The sequence below is a fragment of the Physella acuta genome, unplaced genomic scaffold, assembly GCF_028476545.2.
Source record: "Physella acuta isolate Inbredline_101_S28 unplaced genomic scaffold, ASM2847654v3 ptg000376l, whole genome shotgun sequence".
Lineage (NCBI taxonomy): Eukaryota > Metazoa > Mollusca > Gastropoda > Physidae > Physella > Physella acuta.
In genome coordinates, this window is record NW_026731895.1 from 431,392 (window position 1) to 457,446 (window position 26,055).

The 26,055-nt window shown below is 37.3% G+C and overlaps 1 protein-coding gene across 1 annotated transcript; it reads right to left on the minus strand.

The window, feature by feature from the left end:
• Nucleotides 1-745: 745 nt before the first annotated feature.
• Nucleotides 746-24,406, minus strand: LOC131941885 (palmitoleoyl-protein carboxylesterase notum1). The gene is made up of 13 exons (XM_059301454.1): nt 24,135-24,406; nt 11,406-11,458; nt 9,777-9,872; nt 9,147-9,207; nt 8,931-8,986; nt 7,777-7,882; nt 4,234-4,422; nt 3,192-3,289; nt 2,806-2,959; nt 2,222-2,269; nt 2,003-2,101; nt 1,529-1,653; nt 746-960 (listed from the first exon to the last, which is right to left on the minus strand). The coding sequence occupies exons 1-13, from the start codon at nt 24,404-24,406 to the stop codon at nt 746-748; spliced, it is 1,572 nt and encodes a 523-aa protein (XP_059157437.1).
• Between the last annotated feature and the right edge of the window lie 1,649 nt (nt 24,407-26,055).

Consider the following 26,055-nt stretch of genomic DNA (forward strand, 5'->3'; position numbering starts at 1 on the left):
ATTGAAACTGTACATCAACTGAGAATGACTAATAGTTAATAAAATATTTACATCTTGTCTTTATATTCAAGATCATCATTAAATCATATTTTCACTTGTTTCAAATATTTTCACAGGATCATTTCTCAATGAGGAAAATCCTGTTTTAGTTTACAGCCCACAGTGTTGCTCATCTTGTTTTGAGTTTCAATATACAAAAATAAATAATATCAACTAGTTCAATCACTCTGCCACTGGGGTACTGTGCCTCTTCAAGAAAGTATTTTTCACCACCACAACTCTCAAACCTCACTGGTGATTGTCACTGTTTACACAGAAGCTCTAGAGTTGATAAAACATCAGCACAACACTAAATGTTAAATTCATAAACACCATTTCACCATAAATCCTTGATTCATTTTGTTCATTGTTTCACAGTGTGATAATCATCAAGTTTCACAATGCCATTGAATCGCAGTTCAAATTTTCCAAGTTTTGCTCGACAGAAAACACCACAAGAAGGAAACTGACATGGTGATTTGATGCTGTAGTTCAATGTTTGCTAATAGCAATATACACAATTTCTCGTTTCAGATAAGAAATATTGATTTCTTTGACCAAAAAATATTTCCAAGGAAAATTGTTTCTGCCACATTTAAAATGAAGGTCATCACCTTGACCCACATCCAGGTATTGGCCTCCTGAAATTGGTTGACTGGTTCTACCCAAAATGTGAGAATCTGATTAAATTAATGGCCATAATTAATTAATAGCCACACAGTTTGCTGCTGGCCATCTTAGCGGGGTCAATGCCCATGACAGTGGCCAGGGTCTTGAGGAAGAAGTTGTTGACCTCCGTCATGGTTTCCCACCGGCACTTCGGACAGGAGCAATTACAGTGTGGCCAGGGGCATTCATCTATCAGGCGCCTTTGGCACCGTTTGACCACGGAGCGAGAGTTTCTGGTCACTGAGCCCCTGTCTAGAGAAAGTTTTATTCCGTTAGCTTACAGTACATATATAAAATAATTGGGTTCATTAGTTAAAACTGGGGTTACTTAAAGCAAATTTTTAAAAAAATGTGTTTATTTCAAATTTTATTAACTGCTACTTAATTTAAGAAACAGTTTAATGCCTTATTATTTAAAACTGTTAACTAATATTAAATTTAAAAAAATTTAGTTTAGGCCTAATTAAATTAAATTATATTAACTAATTAAATAGTAAGTTTAAAATTCAAATTATTTTAAATTCTGTAAACTACTACTAAATTTTTAAAAAATAATTTGTTTCCTTATTTTAAATTATGTTCAGTATATATTAAAATGTAAGAATAATTTGTTTCATTATTTTAAGGTTTGTTAGCTAGCATTATATTAAAGAAATAATTTGTTTTGCTGACTATTTTCTTTAAGTAAAATGTATAAAAAAATAAATCAACAATTGGATGCAAAATAGTAACCTTTTTTTTTTAGGTTAGCAATTGCGTGCCCTATCCCTCAACCACAGCATCTCATTTGACTGCGTTGGAATTTAAAAATTTTTCTTACCAAGTTTTCTATTTCTGTTGTTTTTTTTATTCTTCTTGCCTTTTTTCTTCTTTTTTCTTTTGTTAGTTCCCTTTGGTGGGGCATCAGCCAATGGTGTATCATTCTTCAACAAAACAGATTCAATGCTGAAATGGACAAAAACAAAACAGATTTAATGCTGAAATGGACAAAAACAAAACTGATTCAAGGTTGAAATTGGACAAAACAAAAATAATTCAAAGCTGAAATTGGACAAAAGCAAAACTAATTCAAAGCTGAAATTGGACAAAATCAAAACTAATTCAATGCTGAAATTGGACAAAATCAAAACTAATTCAATGCTGAAATTGGACAAAATCAAACCTGATTCAATGCTGATATTGGACAAAACAAAACTGATTCAATGCTGAAATTTGTTATTAAATTTCTTTGCTGGCTTAGATTGAAATGAAACTATATTAAACATTTTTTTTTAAATAATTAGAAGAATTGTACCTAGAGTTTTGACAAGATGGCATCTTAGTCCCACTTGTTTCCCAGCAGTAGATAGACTCTGGGAGTGACGTCCCTTGTATTCTCACTGTGTGCCACTCTCTGGGAAAAGAGGTTAAAAGTTACACACATATTGTTGTAACTACATTAGGTAAAGCCGTTAAGCCTAATGTTTTTACTAACAAATGTATAAATATGAATGTGCCAGATAAAATGACTTACGGTTGGATCAAAATCTCATGGGACACACAGGCCGGGGCAAAAACAGCTCTGTAAGTTAAAAAAAACATTTGGTTGTAATTTTTTCTTTTGGGAAATCTTTTTTTTTTAAAGAAAGCTTAACTCAAGTGAAAATATTGTTGATTCTGAGGACCTAAGGGATCTAAATGATTTTTCTAATGCCAGATAGGTTGTTTGGTATTGGTGTGGGTATTTCACATTGTGTGGTGTTGGTGTGGGTATTTTACATTGTGTGGTGTTGGTGTGGATATTTCACATTGTGGGGTGTTGGTGTGGGTATTTCACATTGTGTGGTGTTGGTGTGGGTATTTTACATTGTGTGGTGTTGATGTGTGGTGTTTCACATTGTGTGGTGTTGGTGTGGGTATTTTACATTGTGGGATGTTGGTGTGGGTATTTCACATTGTGTGGTGTTGATGTGTGGTGTTTCACATTGTGTGGTGTTGATGTGTGGTGTTTCACATTGTGGGGTGTTTAAATAAAATAGGACTTAGAATGATGTGGCCAGACATTGAGTTGTTAGAAAAACTGGACACCATGTTTTGGCCTGGGCTGGAACAACTCACGTGACATTCTGTAAGGACTGCTTGACCTCTTCCCCCAGGCTGAGCAGGTAGCGCCACTGGTCAGCTGAGAGCTCAGTCTTGGGGCGCTCCTCAAACACACTGCTCACTTTGATCTGGGCAGCATCGTACAGATTTTGTATGACATACACTGGAGCTGTAGACACAGGTTTTGTATTTTGATTAGATACAGAGTTTGTTGATCTCAATCCAACATTTTAACATTCAAATAAACTTTACCTAAATGTAAACAAATCTAAGGTAAGAAAATATGAGAGCATGAAGGGAGGTAACTTACATTTAATGGTTGGAAAAAACTCTGTGACCAAAGGGAGGTAACTTAGATTTAATGGTTGGGAAAACTCTGTGACCAAAGGGAGGTAACTTACATTTAATGGTTGGGAAAACTCTGTGACCAAAGAAACATCTCCACACCTCCGTGGGGTGCTGGGCAGTACATGCTTCTGGCAGCTTTGGAGACCACACTCTAGATGAAAATTTTTTTTTACATAAAACTTAACTTGAATGATAAAAACTTACATGAATAACAAAAACTTACTTGAATGATAAAACCTAAGTTTTAATGAAAGGTGTACAATTATTTAATACTAAAATTTAAGCAAGATGATCTGTTGTCTTAAGCCACAAGTATACATATTTAATTGGAATATTTTCCTAACCTGCGTGGAATTAAATTGTGCCAAAGATACTACAGTAAAGACTACTGTTAAAAGTGACTGTTAAATTACGTATTAGAGTACATATAAAAAATACCAATGTAAGGACTTATGTGAGCACTCACAAAGTAACAATGAAATTTTCAGAGAAATGTTCCCATAAAAATAACCATGGAAGTACCTCACTCTGTATGAAAGTTAAGAAAATCCCACTTACTGATAGCCCATCTAAGTTTCGAAAATCTCACTCACTGATAGCCCCTCTCTATGAAAGTTTAGAAAATCCCACTCACTGATAGCCCCTCTAAGTTTAGAAAATCCCACTCACTGATAGCCCCTCTGTATAAAAGTCTAGAAAATCCCACTCACTGATAGCCCATCTAAGTTTCGAAAATCTCACTCACTGATAGCCCCTCTCTATGAAAGTTTAGAAAATCCCACTCACTGATAGCCCCTCTAAGTTTAGAAAATCCCACTCACTGATAGCCCCTCTGTATAAAAGTCTAGAAAATCCCACTCACTGATAGCCCATCTAAGTTTAGAAAATCCCACTTACTGATAGCCCCTCTCTATAAAAGTCTAGAAAATCCCACTCAATGATAGCCCCGCTCTATAAAGTCTAGAAAATCCCACTCACTGATAGCCCCTCTGTATAAAAGTCTAGAAAATCCCACTCACTGATAGCCCCTCTAAGTTTAGAAAATACCACTCACTGATAGCCCCTCTGTATAAAAGTCTAGAAAATCCCACTTACTGATAGCCCCTCTGTATGCCTGCAACTGGAGAACATGTAAAAGCATCTCTGCAGGTCTTCACTTTAAATGGCTCGTTATCCAGAAACCATCCGGCATCCACCAGACCTTTGACCTCAATGCTGGGTTCCTTTGAGTGGATGAGGTCAGCGATTCTGTCGATGTTGATGAGCACCCCTGTACCTCCAGCGCTGTATAAATAGACAAATTATTTTTTTAAAGTTGTATCAATAGACAAATTATTTGTTTAAAGTTGTATCAATAGACAAATTATTTTTTTAAAGTTACACCAGTAGACAAATTATTTGTTTAAAGTTACATCAATAGACAAATTATTTGTTTAAAGTTGTATCAATAGACAAATTATTTATTTAAAGTTACACCAGTAGACAAATTATTTGTTTAAAGTTGTATCAATAGACAAATTATTTTTTTAAAGTTGTATCAATAGACAATTATTTGTTTAAAGTTGTATCAATAGACAAATTATTTATTTAAAGTTACACCAGTAGACAAATTATTTGTTTAAAGTTATACCAGTAGACAAATTATTTGTTTAAAGTTATATCAATAGACAAATTATTTTTTTAAAGTTGTATCAATAGACAATTATTTGTTTAAAGTTGTATCAATAGACAAATTATTTATTTAAAGTTACACCAGTAGACAAATTATTTGTTTAAAGTTATATCAATAGACAAATTATTTGTTTAAAGTTGTATCAATAGACAAATTATTTGTTTAAAGTTGTATCAATAGACAAATTATTTGTTTAAAGTTGTATCAATAGACAAATTATTTATTTAAAGTTACACCAGTAGACAAATTATTTGTTTAAAGTTACACCAGTAGACAAATTATTTATTCAAAGTTACATCAATAGACAAATTATTTGTTTAAAGTTGTATCAATAGACACATTATTTATTTAAAGTTACACCAGTAGACAAATTATTTGTTTAAAGTTATATCAATAGACAAATTATTTGTTTAAAGTTGTATCAATAGACACATTATTTATTTAAAGTTACACCAGTAGACAAATTATTTGTTTAAAGTTATATCAATAGACAAATTATTTGTTTAAAGTTGTATCAATAGACACATTATTTATTTAAAGTTACACCAGTAGACAAATTATTTGTTTAAAGCTATATCAATAGACAAATTATTTGTTTAAAGTTGTATCAATAGACAATTATTTGTTTAAAGTTACACCAGTAGACAAATTATTTGTTTAAAGTTATATCAATAGACAAATTATTTATTCAAAGTTACATCAATAGACAAATTATTTGTTTAAAGTTGTATCAATAGACACATTATTTATTTAAAGTTACACCAGTAGACAAATTATTTGTTTAAAGCTATATCAATAGACAAATTATTTGTTTAAAGTTGTATCAATAGACAATTATTTGTTTAAAGTTACACCAGTAGACAAATTATTTGTTTAAAGTTATATCAATAGACAAATTATTTGTTTAAAGTTGTATCAATAGACAATTATTTGTTTAAAGTTACACCAGTAGACAAATTATTTGTTTAAAGCTATATCAATAGACAAATTATTTGTTTAAAGTTGTATCAATAGACAATTATTTGTTTAAAGTTACACCAGTAGACAAATTATTTGTTTAAAGTTATATCAATAGACAAATTATTTGTTTAAAGTTGTATCAATAGACAATTATTTGTTTAAAGTTGTATCAATAGACAATTATTTGTTTATAGTTACACCAGTAGACAAATTATTTGTTTAAAGTTATATCAATAGACAAATTATTTGTTTAAAGTTGTATCAATAGACACATTATTTATTTAAAGTTACACCAGTTGACAAATTATTTGTTTAAAGCTATATCAATAGACAAATTATTTGTTTAAAGTTGTATCAATAGACAATTATTTGTTTAAAGTTACACCAGTAGACAAATTATTTGTTTAAAGTTATATCAATAGACAAATTATTTGTTTAAAGTTGTATCAATAGACAATTATTTGTTTAAAGTTACACCAGTAGACAAATTATTTGTTTAAAGCTATATCAATAGACAAATTATTTGTTTAAAGTTGTATCAATAGACAATTATTTGTTTAAAGTTACACCAGTAGACAAATTATTTGTTTAAAGTTATATCAATAGACAAATTATTTGTTTAAAGTTGTATCAATAGACAATTATTTGTTTAAAGTTGTATCAATAGACAATTATTTGTTTATAGTTACACCAGTAGACAAATTATTTGTTTAAAGTTATATCAATAGACAAATTATTTGTTTAAAGTTGTATCAATAGACAATTATTTGTTTAAAGTTACACCAGTAGACAAATTATTTGTTTAAAGTTATATCAATAGACAAATTATTTATTCAAAGTTATATCAATAGACAAATTATTTGTTTAAAGTTGTATAAATAGACAAATTATTTGTTTAAAATTATATCAATAGACAAATTATTTGTTTAAAGTTGTATCAATAGACAAATTATTTGTTTAAAGTTACACCAGTAGACAAATTATTTGTTTAAAGTTATATCAATAGACAAATTATTTATTCAAAGTTATATCAATAGACAAATTATTTGTTTAAAGTTGTATAAATAGACAAATTATTTGTTTAAAATTATATCAATAGACAAATTATTTGTTTAAAGTTATATCAATAGACAATTTATTTGTTTAAAGTTATATCAATAGACAAATTATTTATTTAAAGTTATATCAATAGACAAATTATTTATTTAAAGTTATATCAATAGACAAATTATTTGTTTAGAGTTATATCAATAGACTAATTATTTATTTTATATCAATAGACTAATTATTTATTTTATATCAATAGACAAATTATTTATTTAAAGTTATATCAATAGACAAATTATTTATTTAAAGTTATATCAATAGACAAATTATTTGTTTAAAGTTATATCAGTAGACAAATTATCAGATGATAACATTTTCAAGCTATACCAATAGAATTAATGTACAAACTAGTGACTAATGACAAGACTTTAGTAAATCAGGTAAACTAATTTTAGGACATGTAAATCTAGTGGGCTAAGAGTGGTAGCTGGTTGCCCTATTATTCCTACAATACAACTGTCATTGGAAGGTCCAATACAAACATTTTAAGAGTTCATTTCTCTCATAATATTGCATATGGGAACAACTTGAGGCTTAGGAAAAATTTTATTTAAATAAATAGCCTCTGTCAATTTTAAAGGACAAATTTATTTTTAAACCAACTGCAAACAGGGTTGGCTACAGTTAGGAGTAAAAAGTTGTTGTACAACATTCAAGCTAAAATAACTGTGTTCAACAAAACCTATGGTTAAATTATATTTTATCTAAAATTATAGCTACAGCGGGGCTAAAAATTTCTGTTTTTAAAGTAAAAGCAGCAATACCTGGTGCCGGCTAAGATGCCTGTCTTAAAATAAAAGCAGCAATACCTGGTGCCATCTAAGATGATTGTCTTAAAACAAAAGCAGCAATACCTGGTGCCGGCTAAGATGACTGTCTTAAAATAAAAGCAGCAATACCTGGTGCCAGCTAAGATGACTGTCTTGGCTTGCTTCATGCCTTTCTTCAACAGTTCATCAAACACTTCATCCAGTATCAGGGAACCCATGAAAGAAAAGTCCATGGCTGAAAACAAAAAGTTAACACTTCAATCATTAAATCTTGGCCAAAAATAAGATTCATAATAACAAAAAGTGAACACTTCACTCATTAAATCTTGTCTAAATATAAGATTCTATTTAAAAAGTCATCCTAATTATTTCAACCTGAAACTAGATTAACCTGAGATATCTAATGTTGTAATGGCATTCTGTTGTTAAAATGAGTTCAGACATCAGAAGTTTTTTTCTATAACACAGGTGACACTTTGTAAAATGTATTTTTACATCATTCATTGCAAAATTGCTCCTAAAATGTGACTTCTGAATAGAAAATCAGCAATAATTTTAATTGTTAATAATTAGACTTGGCCGATTAGTTGTCGAATATTTCAGTCTTTTAACTTTTAACTGTTCTGTATTAAACTTTAAACAATCTCCATACAGAAGTTCAGAGTTGATCTGGGTAAGTCTACGATTATACACACAGCATCCATGAGTCCACTCAACTCAGATGGGTAACTATCTATCAGTGGCGTAGCGAGGTCAGGTGTCACCCGGTGCGGCACTTAATGGTGTCACCCCCCAGAGGCGTAGTGACACAAACTTTCAAGTTTTCGATTTGCACCCCCCCCCCCTCAAACTATCGATTTGCACCCCCTTCAAGTTTTTCTATATATATTTTGCTATTTTTTCCCTTGGTGTCACCCCCCTAAATGGTGTCACCCGGTGCGTTCCGCACCCCCTGCCCCCCCCCTCGCTACGCCCCTGCTATCTATTATAAACTATGAAATAGATTTTAGTTTAGTAGACCTATCACAATCACTGAATCAGTCAAATGATTAATTAGGTAGATCAAGGTTTATAGGCCTTAATAATAAATATTTAAATATTTTTTCAAAATACAGAACGACAGCTGATGCAAAAATAAAGTAACACGTCATACAAAATAATGTGCCTAAGCCACTGATTAATTCTACTTTACTGGCCTTTATAACCAATGGTGCTCTATACTTTATATTTTCATACCAGTGTCGACTCACATTGAAAAAGTAAAAACAAAAATGAAAACTAACCTGATGTTTTATTTCTAGTGCCGCTCCAAGAATCACTTGAACAGTAAGGGACGTAACTGTGGAAAACAAAAATAAAAATATTTTACTGAGTTACCTATATTTGATTTTTGAGTACTGATTTGCGGGACGTTATGGTGTACTAGTGATGGTGTTTTAATTTAATATTCCGGCTGTTTAAATAAGAAACCATGCATGTACTGTCGCGAGAAAACTTACACAACATTTGAATGGAAGTAGTACGGATTTTCTTCCGGGTCCCATGAAAGTATTCCACTACCTGTGATACAAAATAGAGTATTTAAAACACGCAAAATAAAGAGTTGAAAAAGATTCACATTTCATTTCATGATAAGTGGGCCTAAACCCAAATAAGGAATGAATAGGATGTGCTACCCGGTTAAGTGGGGGTTCATAAATGTTCCAATTAGGAGTGTGTAATCGTTGGCGACATTAATGTTTGTTCGTTGTCAGCTACCCCCCCCCCCCCCACACACACACACACTAGACCTGGCTCTAGCAGACATGATCATTCCTGTAAAACAAGACCTACAGTAAGACTTAACCCCCCCCCCCCCTCCCCCCCCCCCAAAAAAAATTGACCCCGAGCAAAACATAATCCCCCAGCAATATATACCCCCCCCCCCTCCCAGAAAAACATGACCCCCAGTTTGGCATTAGTAAAACACGACCCGCCCCCCCCCCCCCCCCGCGCCGTAAGAAGACCCCCGGCTGTACACGACCCCCGATGACCCCGACCCCCGATGACCCCCGATGACCCCCGACGACCCCCCGACCCCCGATGACCCCCGCCCCCGATGACCCCCGATGACCCCCGATGACCCCTACCTGAGCGGAACTTGGTCCAGTACCTGGAGCTCATGTACTCTGGCATCACGCGACTCCTCTCTGAGCAGCTGACGTGGTCAAAGCAGTACCAGCCACCTGGCGAGCAGACGATCACACATTTAATGACACTTTGACAGCAGACGATAACAAATGTAGTGACACTTTGACAGCAGACGTAACAAATTTAATGAAACTTTGACAACATACGATAAAAATTTAATGACACTTTGACAAGGGAAGATAACAAATTTAATGACACTTTGACAGCAGACGTAACAAATAATTTAATGACACTTTGACAACGGATGATAACAAATTTAATGACAATTTGACAACAGACGATAACAAATTTAATGACACTGACAACAGACGATAACAAATAATTTAAGGACAATACACTGCAACATATTTTTCATTGCCGTACAATGATTTTTTTTTTATCACTAAAAGGTCAATTTAAAAATATGGTGAGCTTTCAGTAAAAGATTAAAAAGTCATCGCACATTGCATCAGCTGCACATGTAGCAGACGACCAACTGCACATGTAGCAGACGACCAACTGTACATGTAGCAGACGACCAACTGTACATGTAGCAGACGATACTCTGTGTTTGATGCAGGGGTACAAGACCAAAGGAAACTACAAAATGAAAGCTGTCTGTTGAAATAGGATTTTAAAAATTTAGAAAAAAAGGGTTTCTTTAAAGTGAAACTGATCAAACAAAATTGTGAAACTGATCAAACAAAATTATATCCCTTTGTCGAGCTCTTCTTTGTTGACGGGGAAAAGAAAACACAACTTTGAATTACCTTTTCACAACCTTAAAATATAGTTTTTCATTACTTTCTAAAACACAACTTTCAATTACCTTTTCATTACCTTCTAAAAAAACAGCATTGAATTACCTTATAAAACAAAACTTAGAATTACCTTCTAAATACGCAGTTTTGCATTTCCTTTCAAAAATAAATTTGAATTAACTTGTGAAAACAACGTTGAATTACCTTCTAAAAATAGAACTGAAAATTACCTTCTGAAAATAGAACTGTAAATTACCTTCTAAAAATGGAACTGTAAATTACCTTTTAAAAATAGAACTGTAAATTACCATCTAAAAATAGACCATTAATTTTATCCTCTAAAAATCGACCTGCAAAATACCTTCTAAAAATAGAACTGAAAATTACCTTCTGAAAATAGAACTGTAAATTACCTTCTAAAAATGGAACTGTAAATTACCTTCTATAAATAGACCTGAAAATTACCTTCTAAAAATAGACCTGCAAATTTCCTTCTAAAAATAGACCTGCAAATTACCTTCTAAAAATAGACCTGCAAGTTACCTTCTAAAAATAGACCTGCAAATTATCTTCTAAAAATAGACCTGCAAATTACCTTCTAAAAATAGACCTGCAAATTATCTTCTAAAAATAGACCTGTAAATTACCTTCTAAAAACAGACCTGTAAATTACCTTCTAAAAGAGACCTGCAAATTACCTTCTAAAAATAGACCTGCAAATTACCTTCTAAAAATAGACCTGCAAATTACCTTCTAAAAATAGACCTGCAAATTACCTTCTAAAAATAGAACTGTAAATTACCTTCTAAAAATAGAACTGTAAATTACCTTCTAAAAACACGATCCACTTTTGGCTTCCTCGCGCACGTCTGATGAAGTACCTAAAAAAAGGTTTATTCGATTAATGTGACTGATCAAGTGATCGATTATTTCAATGTGACTGATCAAGTGATCGATTATTTCAACGTTACTGATCAACTGATCTATTATTTCAATGTGACTGAGCAAGTGATCGATTATTTCAATGTGACTGATCAAGTGATCGATTATTTCAATGTGACTGATCAAGTGATCGATTATTTCATTGTGACTGATCAAGTGATCGATTATTTCAATGTGACTGATCAACTGATCGATTATTTCAATGTGACTGATCAAGTGATCGAGTATTTCAACGTGACTGATCAAGTGATCGATTATTTCAATGTGACTGATCAAGTTATCGATTATTTCAATGTGACTGATCAAGTGACCGATTATTTCAATGTGACTGATCAAGTGATCGATTATTTCAATGTGACTGATCAACTGATCGATTATTTCAATGTGACTGATCAAGTGATCGATTATTTCAATGTGACTGATCAAGTGATCGATTATTTCAATGTGACTGATCAAGTGATCGATTATTTCGATGTGACTGATCACGTGATTGTCTCAATCTGGACCGGGCGAGCTAATTAATTGTTATCTGTGAAAAGTGAGTTTTTTTGGGGTTTTTTAATGTGATATTTGTTGGATGTGAATTAAATAATAGCAGGGTGTTGTTAGTGCGAGTGGGATGATAACTATGATTTAACTGTGGAAATGTTGGGTTAACCGTCGATTGAGAGGGTTACTGATAAACTTTCAAAAGAGAGGGTTAAATGATATAACCGTCGATAGAGAGGGTTGGCTGTGATATAACGGTGTAGGCCTGTATAGGCATACATCATCAGCAGCAGTGAAGTATGAAAGGCAGCAACGAAGTTTAGAAATAGTTGAACTACTTTGAGTACAGTTCAATCTATGTTCAGTAAAACAAGGGGACACAATCGACGATGGCATGGGCGCTTCATATCTGGTCGTTCAGAATAAACTTGTATTTCGCTCTATTAACAGATCTTGGGTGTTTTTAAAAGTATTAGTAGTTCAGATCCTCTTCGATACTACGTTTAGACACTGCAAAGAACAACAATTAATATCCCCCCCCTTCTCCCAGGACTAGACGCCGCTATAGTGACTACTGTGAATATACGTGCTATGGGGAAACTAGCGGGGTACGATTAGACAAGTCTCATCCTAATACTTGACGAACTACGAAAGAAAAAAACTACAGACGGCAACTTCTGATTCGACTTCTAGTATCTCTAAGCTTCCCCCAACTGCAAAAGATAACTCTTCTTTAACAAAAAACAACAAAAACCAACCCCAAACCCCTCGAAATCATCCCCTAAACACATCCACAATCCCGGGCAAACACCGCCACACGCATCAAACGAAACTTTTGAAGCCGCCTTCACACGGTAATGTACTTGGCCTCAGGGTGACAATGGAACAAGGAAGTTTGTGTTTAGACGCTAAGGACGACGGCTTCAACTTGAAACAAACTTTTCTTTTTGTCGCCCCCCCCCCCCTCTCAGGCGACGGTCAAACTAAATTGCAAGAAAATATTCTTATAAAAACCGACAGGAAACGGCGTCACGTTTTGTTGACAGGGCGATAATCTAACGGCACGGTTTTTGTAACATTCCGGCATTTAAAATGTCCAGCATTTTCCGATTGTGTGACCACTCGATCAGGTAACATTACTCATCTCTCTGGCCAGTGGCATAGTCCAGGATCGTTTCAAGGAGGGGGGGGGGGGGGTTCCAATTTTTACCCGGGGACAAACTTTCGATTTGCACCCCCCCCCTCAAACTTTCGATTTGCACCTCCCTCATACTTATATATATATATATATATATATATATATATATATATATATATATATATATATATATATATATATATATATATATATATATATATATATATATATATATATATACCGAGGGGTCTATGGGGGGTTGTCACCCCCCCCCCCCTAACCCGTCCCCCCCTGCCTACGCCACTGTCTCTGGCAGATAATCTGATACTAATACTCTTCTATCTGGCAGATAATCTGATAAGAACGATCCTCACTCTCTAAAAGTAAATTAGCCTCACATACACTTCTATCCCAGTCAAGCAATTAAATAACACTAACATGAATTCCGCCGCTCATTTTCAACAAAGATTTAAAAAAATATAAATTGTTGTTTTAATTTTCTTAATAATTTCCGACACCAATTTAAACGTTGATTATCCCAGAGTAGAAACACGATGTCAGATTCTCTACATTTAAACCAGTAATTTGTAGGTCTTTAATCATGAGGTGCCACTCCCGTGCTAACCAGAACTATTCCAGTTCGGATTCCTCCCGGATTCTGAGTCTCCGGACGTACACGATCGAGGCGCAAATTATTAAGTGTTTCTTTCAGGCATCTCACCGAACGAAATGGAATTTATATAGAAAGTATATACTTTTAACAGCGTCCCCCCCCCCCCCCGTAAACTTTAGTCCGCCCCCCCCCCCCCCCATGGAGAAAAAAGTCTGGAAGAAACACTGACGGCAGCTGTCTGGCATCTTGTTGCCTGCTGACTCAAACCGTGTCTGTCGTGTAGTTTGTGTGGGCGGAGATGTGGGGGGACTCAATCCGTGAGATGTGGGACAATCATGTGTGTGGAGGTGTGGGACAGCTCACACACACTCATGTACTTTATGACATGCCTGCACAACGCATAGGTGGTCATTGGTGGCCATATTTTTCCTCACAATACCTGGATACGCTGACGTTGAAAAGTAAAACAAAAAAACTGAATTCTACTTAGTACTTTCAATACCGTACCTTGTGTTAAAAACCCTTCTTAGTTTTTTTCTCTTTTACAAAGGTTACATAACAATTATTTAAATGAATTTAGTGTTGTGGAGATTGAATTAGACAAGAGACAGTTACACTAACATGGAGCATAAAAACACCACCATGGTCCAGCTATCACACTTTAACCGGATTTCCCCCTCCCCCACAATCAAGTGACCCGGCTCTCTACAGCTCTCATTTATCAGCCGGTGCGACCAGGCAATTTTTCGGTCGTCAGGAATGGCCGAGTTTAAACCCCCCCCCCCTCCTCCCCCTCACCCCCAGGGGTAAGGTATGGGAGGAGTCCCTCTGATCTCACACCGGCGACTTCAAAGGCCGGAGCGACACTTAGGTTACCTTGAGAGGAGGCTCCTAGCTCCAATCTCTTTTTTTAAAACAGGACGATTGAAGAGTAAAATTCAGATCATTGTGTGTGTGTTGGGGGGGGGGTCTGTGAGGGTGGGGAATAAAGCCCGTGCGTGGGAGATCTATTTCCTTCAATGAAACGGCCGAGTAAATTTCGCAGCGATATTTTAGCCATCACTTAACGGTAGACACGTTTTAATGGGAAATAAGGGAGGTAATTTATCGCACGGGAGAAGATCAAGTGTGACGGGGAGAGGGTGGGGGTGGTGATGGGGGGGGGGGGGGGGGGGGTGGCAGGTTGTCTACGGCCGAACGCGTGTTTTTCATGTCGCCGGGATGCTGTTTGATGTCAACTCATCCAAACGGAAATGGCGACACGTCACACTACTGAAGAATGGAATGATGGGATACGGGGCGTTGTTTGGTCTAGGTTGGCATTGTCTGGAATTTCTGGGACAGGTCATCAACACAGCTGACCTCATAGGTCATCCACACAGATGACCTCACGGGTCATCCACTGAGCTGACCTCATGGGACATCCACATAACTGACCACATGGGACACGTCATCCACACAACTGACCTCATGGGACAGGTCAACCACACAGATGACCTCGTGGGTCAGGCCATCCACACAGATGACCTCACACATGAAAGAAACACGGTTCTCGCCGTACTGCGAATCTCGTTGCTAATTTGATGAAATCACTAGCATGAGACAGTATATCGGTAACCGTGATCGGGGAGTGTATCGATGACTATGATCGGGGAGTGTATCGATGACCGTGATCGGGGAGTGTATCGATGACCTTGATCAGAGAGTGTATCGATGTCCGTGATCGGGGAGTGTATCGATGACCATGATCGGGGAGTGTATCGATGACCATGATCGGGGAGTGTATCGATGACCGTGATCGGGGAGTGTATCGATGACCGTGATCGGGGAGTGTATCGATGACCGTGATCGGGGAGTGTATCGATGACCGTGATCGGGGAGTGTATCGATGACCATGATCGGGGAGTGTATCGATGACCATGATCGGGGAGTGTATCGATGACCGTGATCGGGGAGTGTATCGATGACCGTGATCGGGGAGTGTATCGATGACCGTGATCGGGGAGTGTATCGATGACCGTGATCGGGGAGTATATCGATGACCTTGATCGGGGAGTGTATCGATGACCGTGATCGGGGAGTGTATCGATGACCGTGATCGGGGAGTGTATCGATGACCGTGATCGGGGAGTGTATCGATGACCTTGATCGGGGAGTGTATCGATGACCGTGATCGGGGAGTGTAACGATGACCGTGATCGGGGAGTGTATCGATGACCGTGATCGGGGAGTGTATCGATGACAGTGATTAGGGAGTGTATCGATGACAGTGATCAGGGAGTGTATCGATGACCGTGATAGGGGAGTGTATCGATGACTATGTCCCAGACAGGTAGCTGAGGAGTGGGATAGGTGTACACGTATATGTGGGTTTGTTTGTTTAAGCATTAGAGAGATTGGGTTGGTGTGTTTACATTTAATATTACAGGTATAAGGTGGGATAGGTGAGCCTTAAGCCTTCTGGGAGTACTGGGAGAGTTAAACACTTACAGCTGCAGATATTTTAGTCACACTCACGAATGCTACTAATCAATGACAATCAGTGGCACTCCGGGTAAGTGAAAATCTGGATTCATTTCTCTAACATAAAAATGAGAGAGGAATGCCAGAATGACACATCTGCCTGTTTAGTGTGATAGACACCTACACATTCCCTAAGCGTTCAACACGATTTCATCAACCTGCATTGCATATTACGACCAGTAACTATACTCACTGTCCTCATACTCTATTAACATCACATACACATATTATCTGCCAGTAAAATCTAAAGTGCATCAGTAAATATAGTTATCAGTGATACGCATATTATCTTCCTGTAAAATCTATAGTGCATTGGTAAATATAGTTATTACACACACATATAGGCCTGTAAAATCTAAAGTGCATCAGTAAATATAGTTATCACTCATACGCATATTATCTTCCTGTAAAATCTATAGTGCATTAGTAAATATATTTATTACACATACATATAGGCCTATTATCTACCTGTAAAATCTCTAGAGCGTCAATAAATATAGTTACCACCTACAAGAGCTATAATCCACCTTTGATTAAGATGCCAGCGAGTGTGTGCATGAGATACTCCTGTCAACATGCAGATCTCTTTGTACCTTCTTAAGTTAATAAGCGCCTATTCCACCTGCACGATATTCTACTCACCTGTAAATCGTTGGCCCACCTGTAAATCGTTGGCCCACCTGTAAATATACCACCTGGCCATAGAGGCGATACATTCCGGCGAACGAACAATTTTTGCCCCCCCCCCCCTCCCGCCCCACCCCTTTTTTAAATAGTTATTCACATTGGAGGAAAAGAGCCCCCCTCCCTCCCTATTTTGTAATGTCTTTGGCGTTTACTACAAGCCACTGTCCCTTAACGGTTTTTATCTTGGAGTCATACAATTTATAAAGAAAACAGGTAAATGGGTCTGTAAAACCAAAAAGTATTTTTAACTTGGGCTGTGTAGTTTTCAATAACACAAATCAAAATGAGCTTTTTTAATTTTTATTTTAACCCTCTTTGCCCCCCTTCCTTGGATCTACCCCCCCCCCTTTCCTAGGATCTTCCCACCCCGTCTCTCCCCCCTAGCAACGCCTCTGGCATTAGATCACTTGTAAATGGGTTCTCCGCCCACGCACCCGTTAACCAGGTGTAAATCTATATGTGAGTAACGGCTTTACAAACACATCATAACAAACAATCACATCATTCTACAGTCGCTACTTCGTCGCTGCTTGTGACCCCCCCCCCCCCCCCCCCACGCTCATTCACCCACGGAATGAATCGTAACGGTCTCAAACTTTGAATACTCTTCAAACATGAGATGGCGTGGCTATGGTACCTTAACAAAAAAAAACAAAGGCAGGACTATAGGCAACATGTTTTTTTTTTCTACCGTTATGGTAGTTACAACAAGAGAACCAGACTCTGGTCAGGTTTAGTCTGGAGATACTGTTGACAGCTAGCCTGAACGCCCATTCAACATTTATTTCAGAGCTCCGACCAAATTAAAGAGCCCAAAATATCTATGGAAGATATAATTGAACACGTTTGTTGTATACTTTTTCTGTGGGTGTCGAGGTCTTTGTATGATATTTTCTGTGGGTGTCGAGGTCTTTGTGTGATATTTTCTGTGGGTGTCGAGGTCTTTGTATATTTTCTGTAGGTGTCGAGGTCTTTGTGTGATATTTTCTGTGGGTGTCGAGGTCTTTGTATATTTTCTGTAGGTGTCGAGGTCTTTGTGTGATATTTTCTGTGGGTGTCGAGGTCTGTATATTTTCTGTGGGTGTCGAGGTCTTTGTATATTTTCTGTAGGTGTCGAGGTCTTTGTGTGATATTTTCTGTGGGTGTCGAGGTCTTTGTATATTTTCTGTAGGTGTCGAGGTCTTTGTGTGATATTTTCTGTGGGTGTCGAGGTCTTTGTGTGATATTTTCTGTGGGTGTCGAGGTCTTTGTGTGATATTTTCTGTGGGTGTCGAGGTCTTTGTATATTTTCTGTAGGTGTCGAGGTCTTTGTGTGATATTTTCTGTGGGTGTCGAGGTCTTTGTGTGATATTTTCTGTGGGTGTCGAGGTCTTTGTATATTTTCTGTAGGTGTCGAGGTCTTTGTGTGATATTTTCTGTGGGTGTCGAGGTCTGTATATTTTCTGTGGGTGTCGAGGTCTTTGTGTGATATTTTCTGTGGGTGTCGAGGTCTGTATATTTTCTGTGGGTGTCGAGGTCTTTGTATGATTCTGTGATGTCAAATTCTCTGAGATGTCACGTTTCCTGTGATGTCAAACTCTCCGTGAGATGTCGTTTCATGTGATGTCAAATTTTATGAGATGTCAAGTTTCCTTTGATGTCAAATTCTCTGAGATGTCAAGTTTCCTGTGATGTCAAATTTCCGGTGAAATGTCAAGTTTCCTGTGATGTCAAATTTCCGGTGAAATGTCAAGTTTTCTGTGATGTCAAATTTCCGGTGAAATGTCAAGTTTCCTGTGATGTCAAATTTCCGGTGAAATGTCAAGTTTCCTGTGATGTCAAATTCTCTGTGATGTCAAATTCTCTGTGATATGTCAAGTTTCCTGTGATGTCAAATTCCCTGTGATGTCAATTTCTCTGAGATGACAAATTTCCTGTGATGTCAAATTCTCTGTGATATGTCAAGTTTCCTGTGATGTCAAATTCCCTGTGATGTCAATTTCTCTGAGATGACAAATTTCCTGTGATGTCAAATTCTCTGTGATATGTCAAGTTTCCTATGATGTCAAGTTTTCTTGTGGGACGTCAGAAAACAGCGAACCACCGTGGGACCTTCTTCTGAGACCTTTTGGTCGAGCCGCCGACTGGGTTCGAATGTGTTTACCCGACTATAGTCATGTGGGATCAAAGCTCCGACCCCCTCCACCCCTCCCCTTGATATGCCAAACAAATAGCTAGGCCTAAGCCCTTTGATTTCCTAACAGGCTGTGTACTCCTAAATCTTTGGCTGCTGATAGAGAACCGCTTTAATCTTTAATTAGCGCTGGATGCTGTTGAACACAAGCAGCACCCGAGCTGATGAAAACTCTTGGGACTTTTGTATATCGGATATTAGACTTTTGTATATCGGATATTAGACTTTTGTATAGCGGATATTAGACTTTTGTATATCGGATATTAGACTTTTGTATATCGGATATTAGACTTTTGTATATCGGATATTAGACTTTTGTATATCAGATTTTAGATTTTTGTATATAGGATATTAGACTTTTGTATATCGGATACTAGACTTTTGTATATCGGAAATTAGACTTTTGTATATCGGATATTAGACTTTTGTATATCGGATATTAGACTTTTGTATATCAGATTTTAGACTTTTGAATATCAGATATTAGACTTTTCTAAACCAGAAATTAGACTTTTTTTTTACTAAACCAGAAATAAGATTTAGTAAACCAGAAATTAGAATTTTCTATACCAGAAATTAGATTTTACTGTACCAGAAATTAGACTTTTGTATACCAGAAAAAAAGACTTGTATACCAGAAATTAGATTTTATTATACCAGAAATTAGACTTTTGTATACCAGAAATTAGACTTTTCTGACCAGAAATTAGATTTTACTATACTAGAAATTAGACTTTTGTATACCAGAAATTAGACTTTTGTATACCAGAAATTAGACTTTAGTTTGGACTTACTTGACAAGACTTCAATCACCTTTCCCGCAGTTCTCACACCCCACCCCCACCCCAGGTCCTTCCGTCAACAGAAGGATGAGATAACTGTCACACAATGAGTTGTCGCCCCTTGCATTTCCCCCCTTGCAGACGATAGGACTGGGCGACGCGCGAAAAACGTTTGATCTCATCAGGTGGTAGACACCTCGCGCGCTCGACCGGCGGGCAGCCGGAGAATGACAGGTATTCTTTGATCACGTCAAGCTACTGATGTCAAAATACTGCAGTCCTTCTACCGCTTTCATGCGGGCTTCTTCTTTTTACAAGTCCAAAATAAAACGATGCTCTTCACATTATTGAAAAGTCGTTACATTTACACATTTTAAAGGAAAAAAAATATTTTGGTCATTAAAAACCTTATTCTTTAAGTGAAAATTCGTTTATACGAAATCATTTGAGACCTTTTCAGGAATTTTGTATTGAAGAAATCTTATTTTAAATATACAATTATTTTCGAATCATTACATAATGATATTAATATTCTATTTTAACAACAACAAAAAACGAAGCCATGGGTGGATATTGGATTATGGATTTTAAATTATTTTTTTTACAATCAGCTAGGTGAAATTATTGAGTGAGAAATATAAAATCGTGTGGCACCATAAAATGGCACCACACCACACAACCACAAAATGGCACCAGACAACCGCTCCAGGCAATTACGACAAATTATTGTCTTTTAATTATCTACTTTCAATAACGTGTACGCCGAAACTGACAAAAATGTCTAATTTATCTTTTAAAGTGGCTAATGAGCCACATTTTATCGAGCATAAAAGATGTGCCGCAGAAGGAGAGATGGAGTACATCTTCTTTTGTTACTTCCAAGGACCCCCCCCCCCCTCCATGAACCTCATCTATAAATAAAACAGATTAGTAATTGACCGTGTTAGTATCCAGTTTAAAATTTTAGGGTATTGTTTAAAGATAACCTTAGATTTAAGCAAAATGAAAATTGGGAATGAATTTATTTTCTCGACATTGTATTACCCCCCCCCCCCGTACCACATTCTATGTCAGTCTTTTGTTATATGGTTTGTATGGTGTGTGGAACTAGTAGTTATGGCTAATAGTGCTATTCAGTCTCATATACACTTTCACATACACATTCACATACACTTTCAGTATGGTGTTGACCACTTTGTCACGTTAGATCACGTGTCTTGTGTGCCTCCACTCCTTGACATTATGGCCCTACACTAAAGAGCTTCTACACCACCAGCTCAATTCGACAATCTGGTAAGCAAAACCATCACACTAGCGGGTTGTTAGCAACCATCACACTAGAGGGTTGTTTGCAACCATTACACTAGAGGGTTGTCAACCATCTAACGGGTTGTTTGCAATCACTCACGGGTTGTTTGCAACCATTACACTCACGGCTCGAAACGAAAACGAGGCAACATGTTTTTATTTTCCCAACCAGTTCCGACATGCGCCGTGGACTACCACCAAGTGTTCGTCTGTGAATGAACCCCCCCCCCCCCCCAACCCAACCACCCGCCCCTCCATCACCTGGTATCCAGCCCCAACACCTGTATCCCACCCCGCCTCCCCAAACCCATTGTTTCTTTATCCCCCTCGGCCCGCCGACGTGTATACTAACTACAAAAACACCCTCCCCTCCCCCCTTTCTCCCCCCCCCCCCCCCTGACAACAAGGCGAATAATGACAGACCCTGAATAAGAAGGTTTACAGCATCCCGCGCGGCCTTTGATCTTCAACTCATGTGTCGTCTGCCTCTCAAAACATCAAACACGACGATTATCCAAAGCGAGGCTTCACCTCAACTCCGCCGGGGAATCGAGCCCGGTGAATTATCGATACCGCAGATACGAGACTGCAAGGTACTAAGGGAGTTCATTAGAAGTAATCGAGTACAGAGAATAGGCACGGGTAAGACGGAAAATAAACAGAAAAAGTCGGTTACAATGTCGGCCGTTTATTGTGTTGGTAAATACATTGGTTTGTTATTGAATTTATCAATTTAAAAAAAAATAATCAATTAAAAAAAAAAAACGATTTTTTTTTTACCTCAACCATGCTAAGATTTACTTATGAAACGTAAAGCGACGTTTAATGCTATAAATAAATTGACCAAAGTTATTGTTTTTAAAGTCAAGTGAACGAAGGCATCTGTCGCGAGCGACCTGATCTGTTTGTTGACATGGAGTCACGTGATTGTGGTAAAATTTCGTCTTTAAAGTGGATTTATAAAAATAAACAAACTTTAAGTTTTTTTTCCCTCCTTAGAAATGTAAAAGCTTAAAAAAATCGTGTTGTAAAACTTTACTTTGAGGATAGATATGTTTACATTGAAACCACATTTTCGTTTACTTTGAACACCCGACCTTGACCCTAAAAATATTTGTTCGTATCACCTTTGAAATGCTACTGAGAAAGATTTTTTAATCAAACTATAATCACTACTGAGGTCTGCTATTGCAGCGATAGGTTTTTTTTTAAAATGTTTTCATACAGAGTATTCAGGAAGTATTGTAATCATGCACACAAATTAAACGAGACAGCTTCGTGTCGTTTTACATCTACCAACTTTCTCGTATACGGAATATAAAGGGTGTATTGTAATCGTGCAAGATATCAAAATCAAGATTTTGAATAATCTCGACGTTTTACACTGCCCCCCCCCCCCCTCCCCACACCACCTAGTCGGAAAAACAGTTATGCTATTTGATCTGTGTCTGTAAACACAATAATTTGAGGTTCGTTTCAGTTAGGCTGACGAAATTTCATATAAATCAATCTGTAGTTTTCTATCAACTATTCGGAAAACAGATCGGGTACTTACACCACATCCGATTTCTCAAAAGTACCGTTTCAGTTAGGATGAGTAACCGGAAAGGGGTATTTCACTTTTGATTTCTCAAAAACCTTCAGAATTCGGTTATGTTAATATTATATTCTCATAAAGTATGTTCTAAGAACTGCTCGCATCATTGTATTTTCTCTCCAAACTTCTATCTCTCTCGCCTATTGCACCGAGTACCATCCCTACACTTACTATTGTAAAAGACAATACGAGAAAGTTTAAGGGAGCTCACTCCCGCTTTTTTTAAAATTTGTGGACTTTGAAATAGTTTGTTTTATATGTTTACTGTTTTGCGGAATTTCCCAAATCATTTTTTTTGCGTTTGTGTTTTTGTAACTAAGTTGACAAAAAAATCTATTTGTTTTTCTATTTGATATACACTTGCGACACGTATACTATACGTGTCTTGGAAACAAAATCTCTCAAGAAGTTAATGTTTTATGAATTTTTTTTCCCCCACGGAACATTTAAACTTACTTGTTGCGAGTTAATTCCTAGACATGTTGCAAATGTAAATGCGGTTTTAGGGGGCTTAAATTCATTAAAAAATTCTGTGACTTCATTGAAGGGCGAGCATCGTGATGCATTATCTAATCAATGTATTAAATTATAAAATTTCTAATGACTTCCCTTAATGACTTCCCTTAATGACTTCCATTAATGACTTCCATTAATGACTTCCATTAATGACTTCCCTTAATGACTTCCCTTAATGACTTCCCTTAATGACTTCCCTTAATGACTTCCCTTAATGACTTCCCTTAATGATTCCCTCAATGACTTCCCTTAATGGCTTCCCTAAATGACTTCCCTTAATGACTTCCCTTAATTACTTCCCTTAATGACTTCCCTTAATGACTTCCCTTAATGACTTCCCTTAATGACTTCCCTTAATGGCTTCCCTTAATGACTTCCATTAATGGCTTCCCTTAGTGACTTCCCTTAATGACTAGCCTTAATGACTTCCCTTAATGACTTCCCTTAATGACTTCCCTTAATGACTTCCCTTAAAGACTTCCCTTAATGACTTCCCTTAAAGACTTCCCTTAATGACTTCCCTTAATGACTTCCCTTAATGATTTCACTTAATGACTTCCCTTAATGACTTCCCTTAATGACTTCCCTTAATGACTTCCCTTAATGACTTCCCTTAATGACTTCCCTTAATGACTTCCCTTAATGACTTCCCTTAATGACTTCCATTAATGACTTCTCTTAATGACTTCCCTTAATGACTTCCATTAATGACTTCACTTAATGACTTCCCTTAATGACTTCCATTAATGACTTCCCTTAATGACTTCCCTTAATGACTTAATGACTTACCCGGCAGGCGAGCCGTCGTTGCACGTGACGTCCGTGTTACGCAGAAGTTTCTTCTTCATGTTTGACGTCTCCTTGACGCCGCAAGAGTGCATCATGATGTGACGCAACAGGTGCTGACTCCTGCTGCCCAGCTCGTGGAGTCGGCTGGAGCTGTAGGTGACGTCAGGGGAGGGGGTGGAGGGGGTGGTTGAGGGCGGGGACGGGGAGACGGAGGGGGTAGCGGCAACCACACACATCTGGAAGGTCCCGAGCAGGAGGATGAGAGACGGCATCGTTAGGCTGGAAGAGAAGAGAAACATGGTCAGTGCTGGGTAGGTGGAGTAGAGTTGAACTGTTTTGTCACGCCGGTGTAAGGATGGAATGAGTGGACAGAGTTTTGCCAGTCTCGGGTACTAACAGAGCTGGGTGTAGAACCACCGCCAGGTACCCATTAGGGCTGAATGAACAACTTGCACCATATACCCGTTAGGGTCTATAATGTAGAGAATACTGGACAATTTTTAGATTACAGGGTTGTTATTGTTTTAGTGACGGTCAAAGTTCAATGCTGCGTGGTGTTAGTTAAGTGCACAACAAATACAACCAAAGTTTATTTTAAAATTAGAAACAAAGGACAACTGTTTGGTCTATAAGCACGGTGCTAAATGTAACCTTGGTAGAGCTATTGTATGACCTTGGTAGATCTATTGTATGACCTTGGTAGATCTATTGTATGACCTTGGTAGAGCTATTGTATGACCTTGGTAGAGCCATTGTATGACACTGATAGATCTATTGTATGACTTTAATAGTGCTACTGTACGACCTTGTAGAGCCTTGTATGACCTTGGTAGAGCTATTATATGACCTTGGTAGAGCTATTATATGACCTTGGTAGAGCCTTGTATGACCTTGGTAGAGCTATTATATGACCTTGGTAGAGCTATTATATGACCTTGGTAGAGCCATTGTATGACACTGATAGATCTATTGTATGACTTTAATAGTGCTACTGTACGACCTTGTAGAGGCAGTTTGACATTAGTGGAATGCCCTTGGTAAATCACCTGTTTTTCACCAAATGGGCATTCTTGCCTATTTTATTGGCAAACTATTGTTAATTAGTTTAAACTTGAAGGCGCACGTTCATAAGCTGAGATTCCATACAATACTACTTGCTTTTACAGTCGTTTACTTCCCAGTCTGAATATTAAGAAGTGTCTGGTGTTACGGTGTGTACAAATATACATGAAGAAATACAAAACAAACTCGAGGCTCGATACAATGCCACGATTACATGCCCTTGTTGTCTTCAGACATTTATTATAGTTAACTGCACCTAAAAGACGGTGTGTAAATGTCGCTTGTTATGGGTTTCAACTCCACACAATAAAATCCTAATTAAAGCTTGTTTATCTGTGGTATTCATTAACCCCTCCCTGCCCCAGCCCTCCTGGCGTCCACCCCCCCCCCCCCCCCCCTGCCCCAGACACACCTGTACCGCGCGACGTCTTTAATTACGGGCCGCCGGAATATGTCCGAGCCTGTCGGAAAGTGAAGGTTTATCGTCGGGCTAAGTACGGACCAATTAAGGCAGGCCCGCTGTTCTCTGATCTCACAACTTCTCAAAGACATTCCAACAATAGCTCGGCCACTGGCTTAACGGTTCTCAAATTATTCTCAAGCTACGGGCTTCCTTGGACCATTTTTTTTCCTCCCAGGTATTCTCAGAAATTTAAATCGAGAAGTTTTATTCTTCCTCCAGTTCGGAGAAAATTCATATTTTTGACCGATACAAATGTTAACAAGATACAAATGCTAGCAACTTATTACATCTCGACAATAAAGACGTCACGCTAATTTGGATTTTAATGTCGTTTCTTAGAGTCACACGCCGTAAACCCCCCCCCCCCCCCCCCCCAATGACGCAACAGCCCCCTTC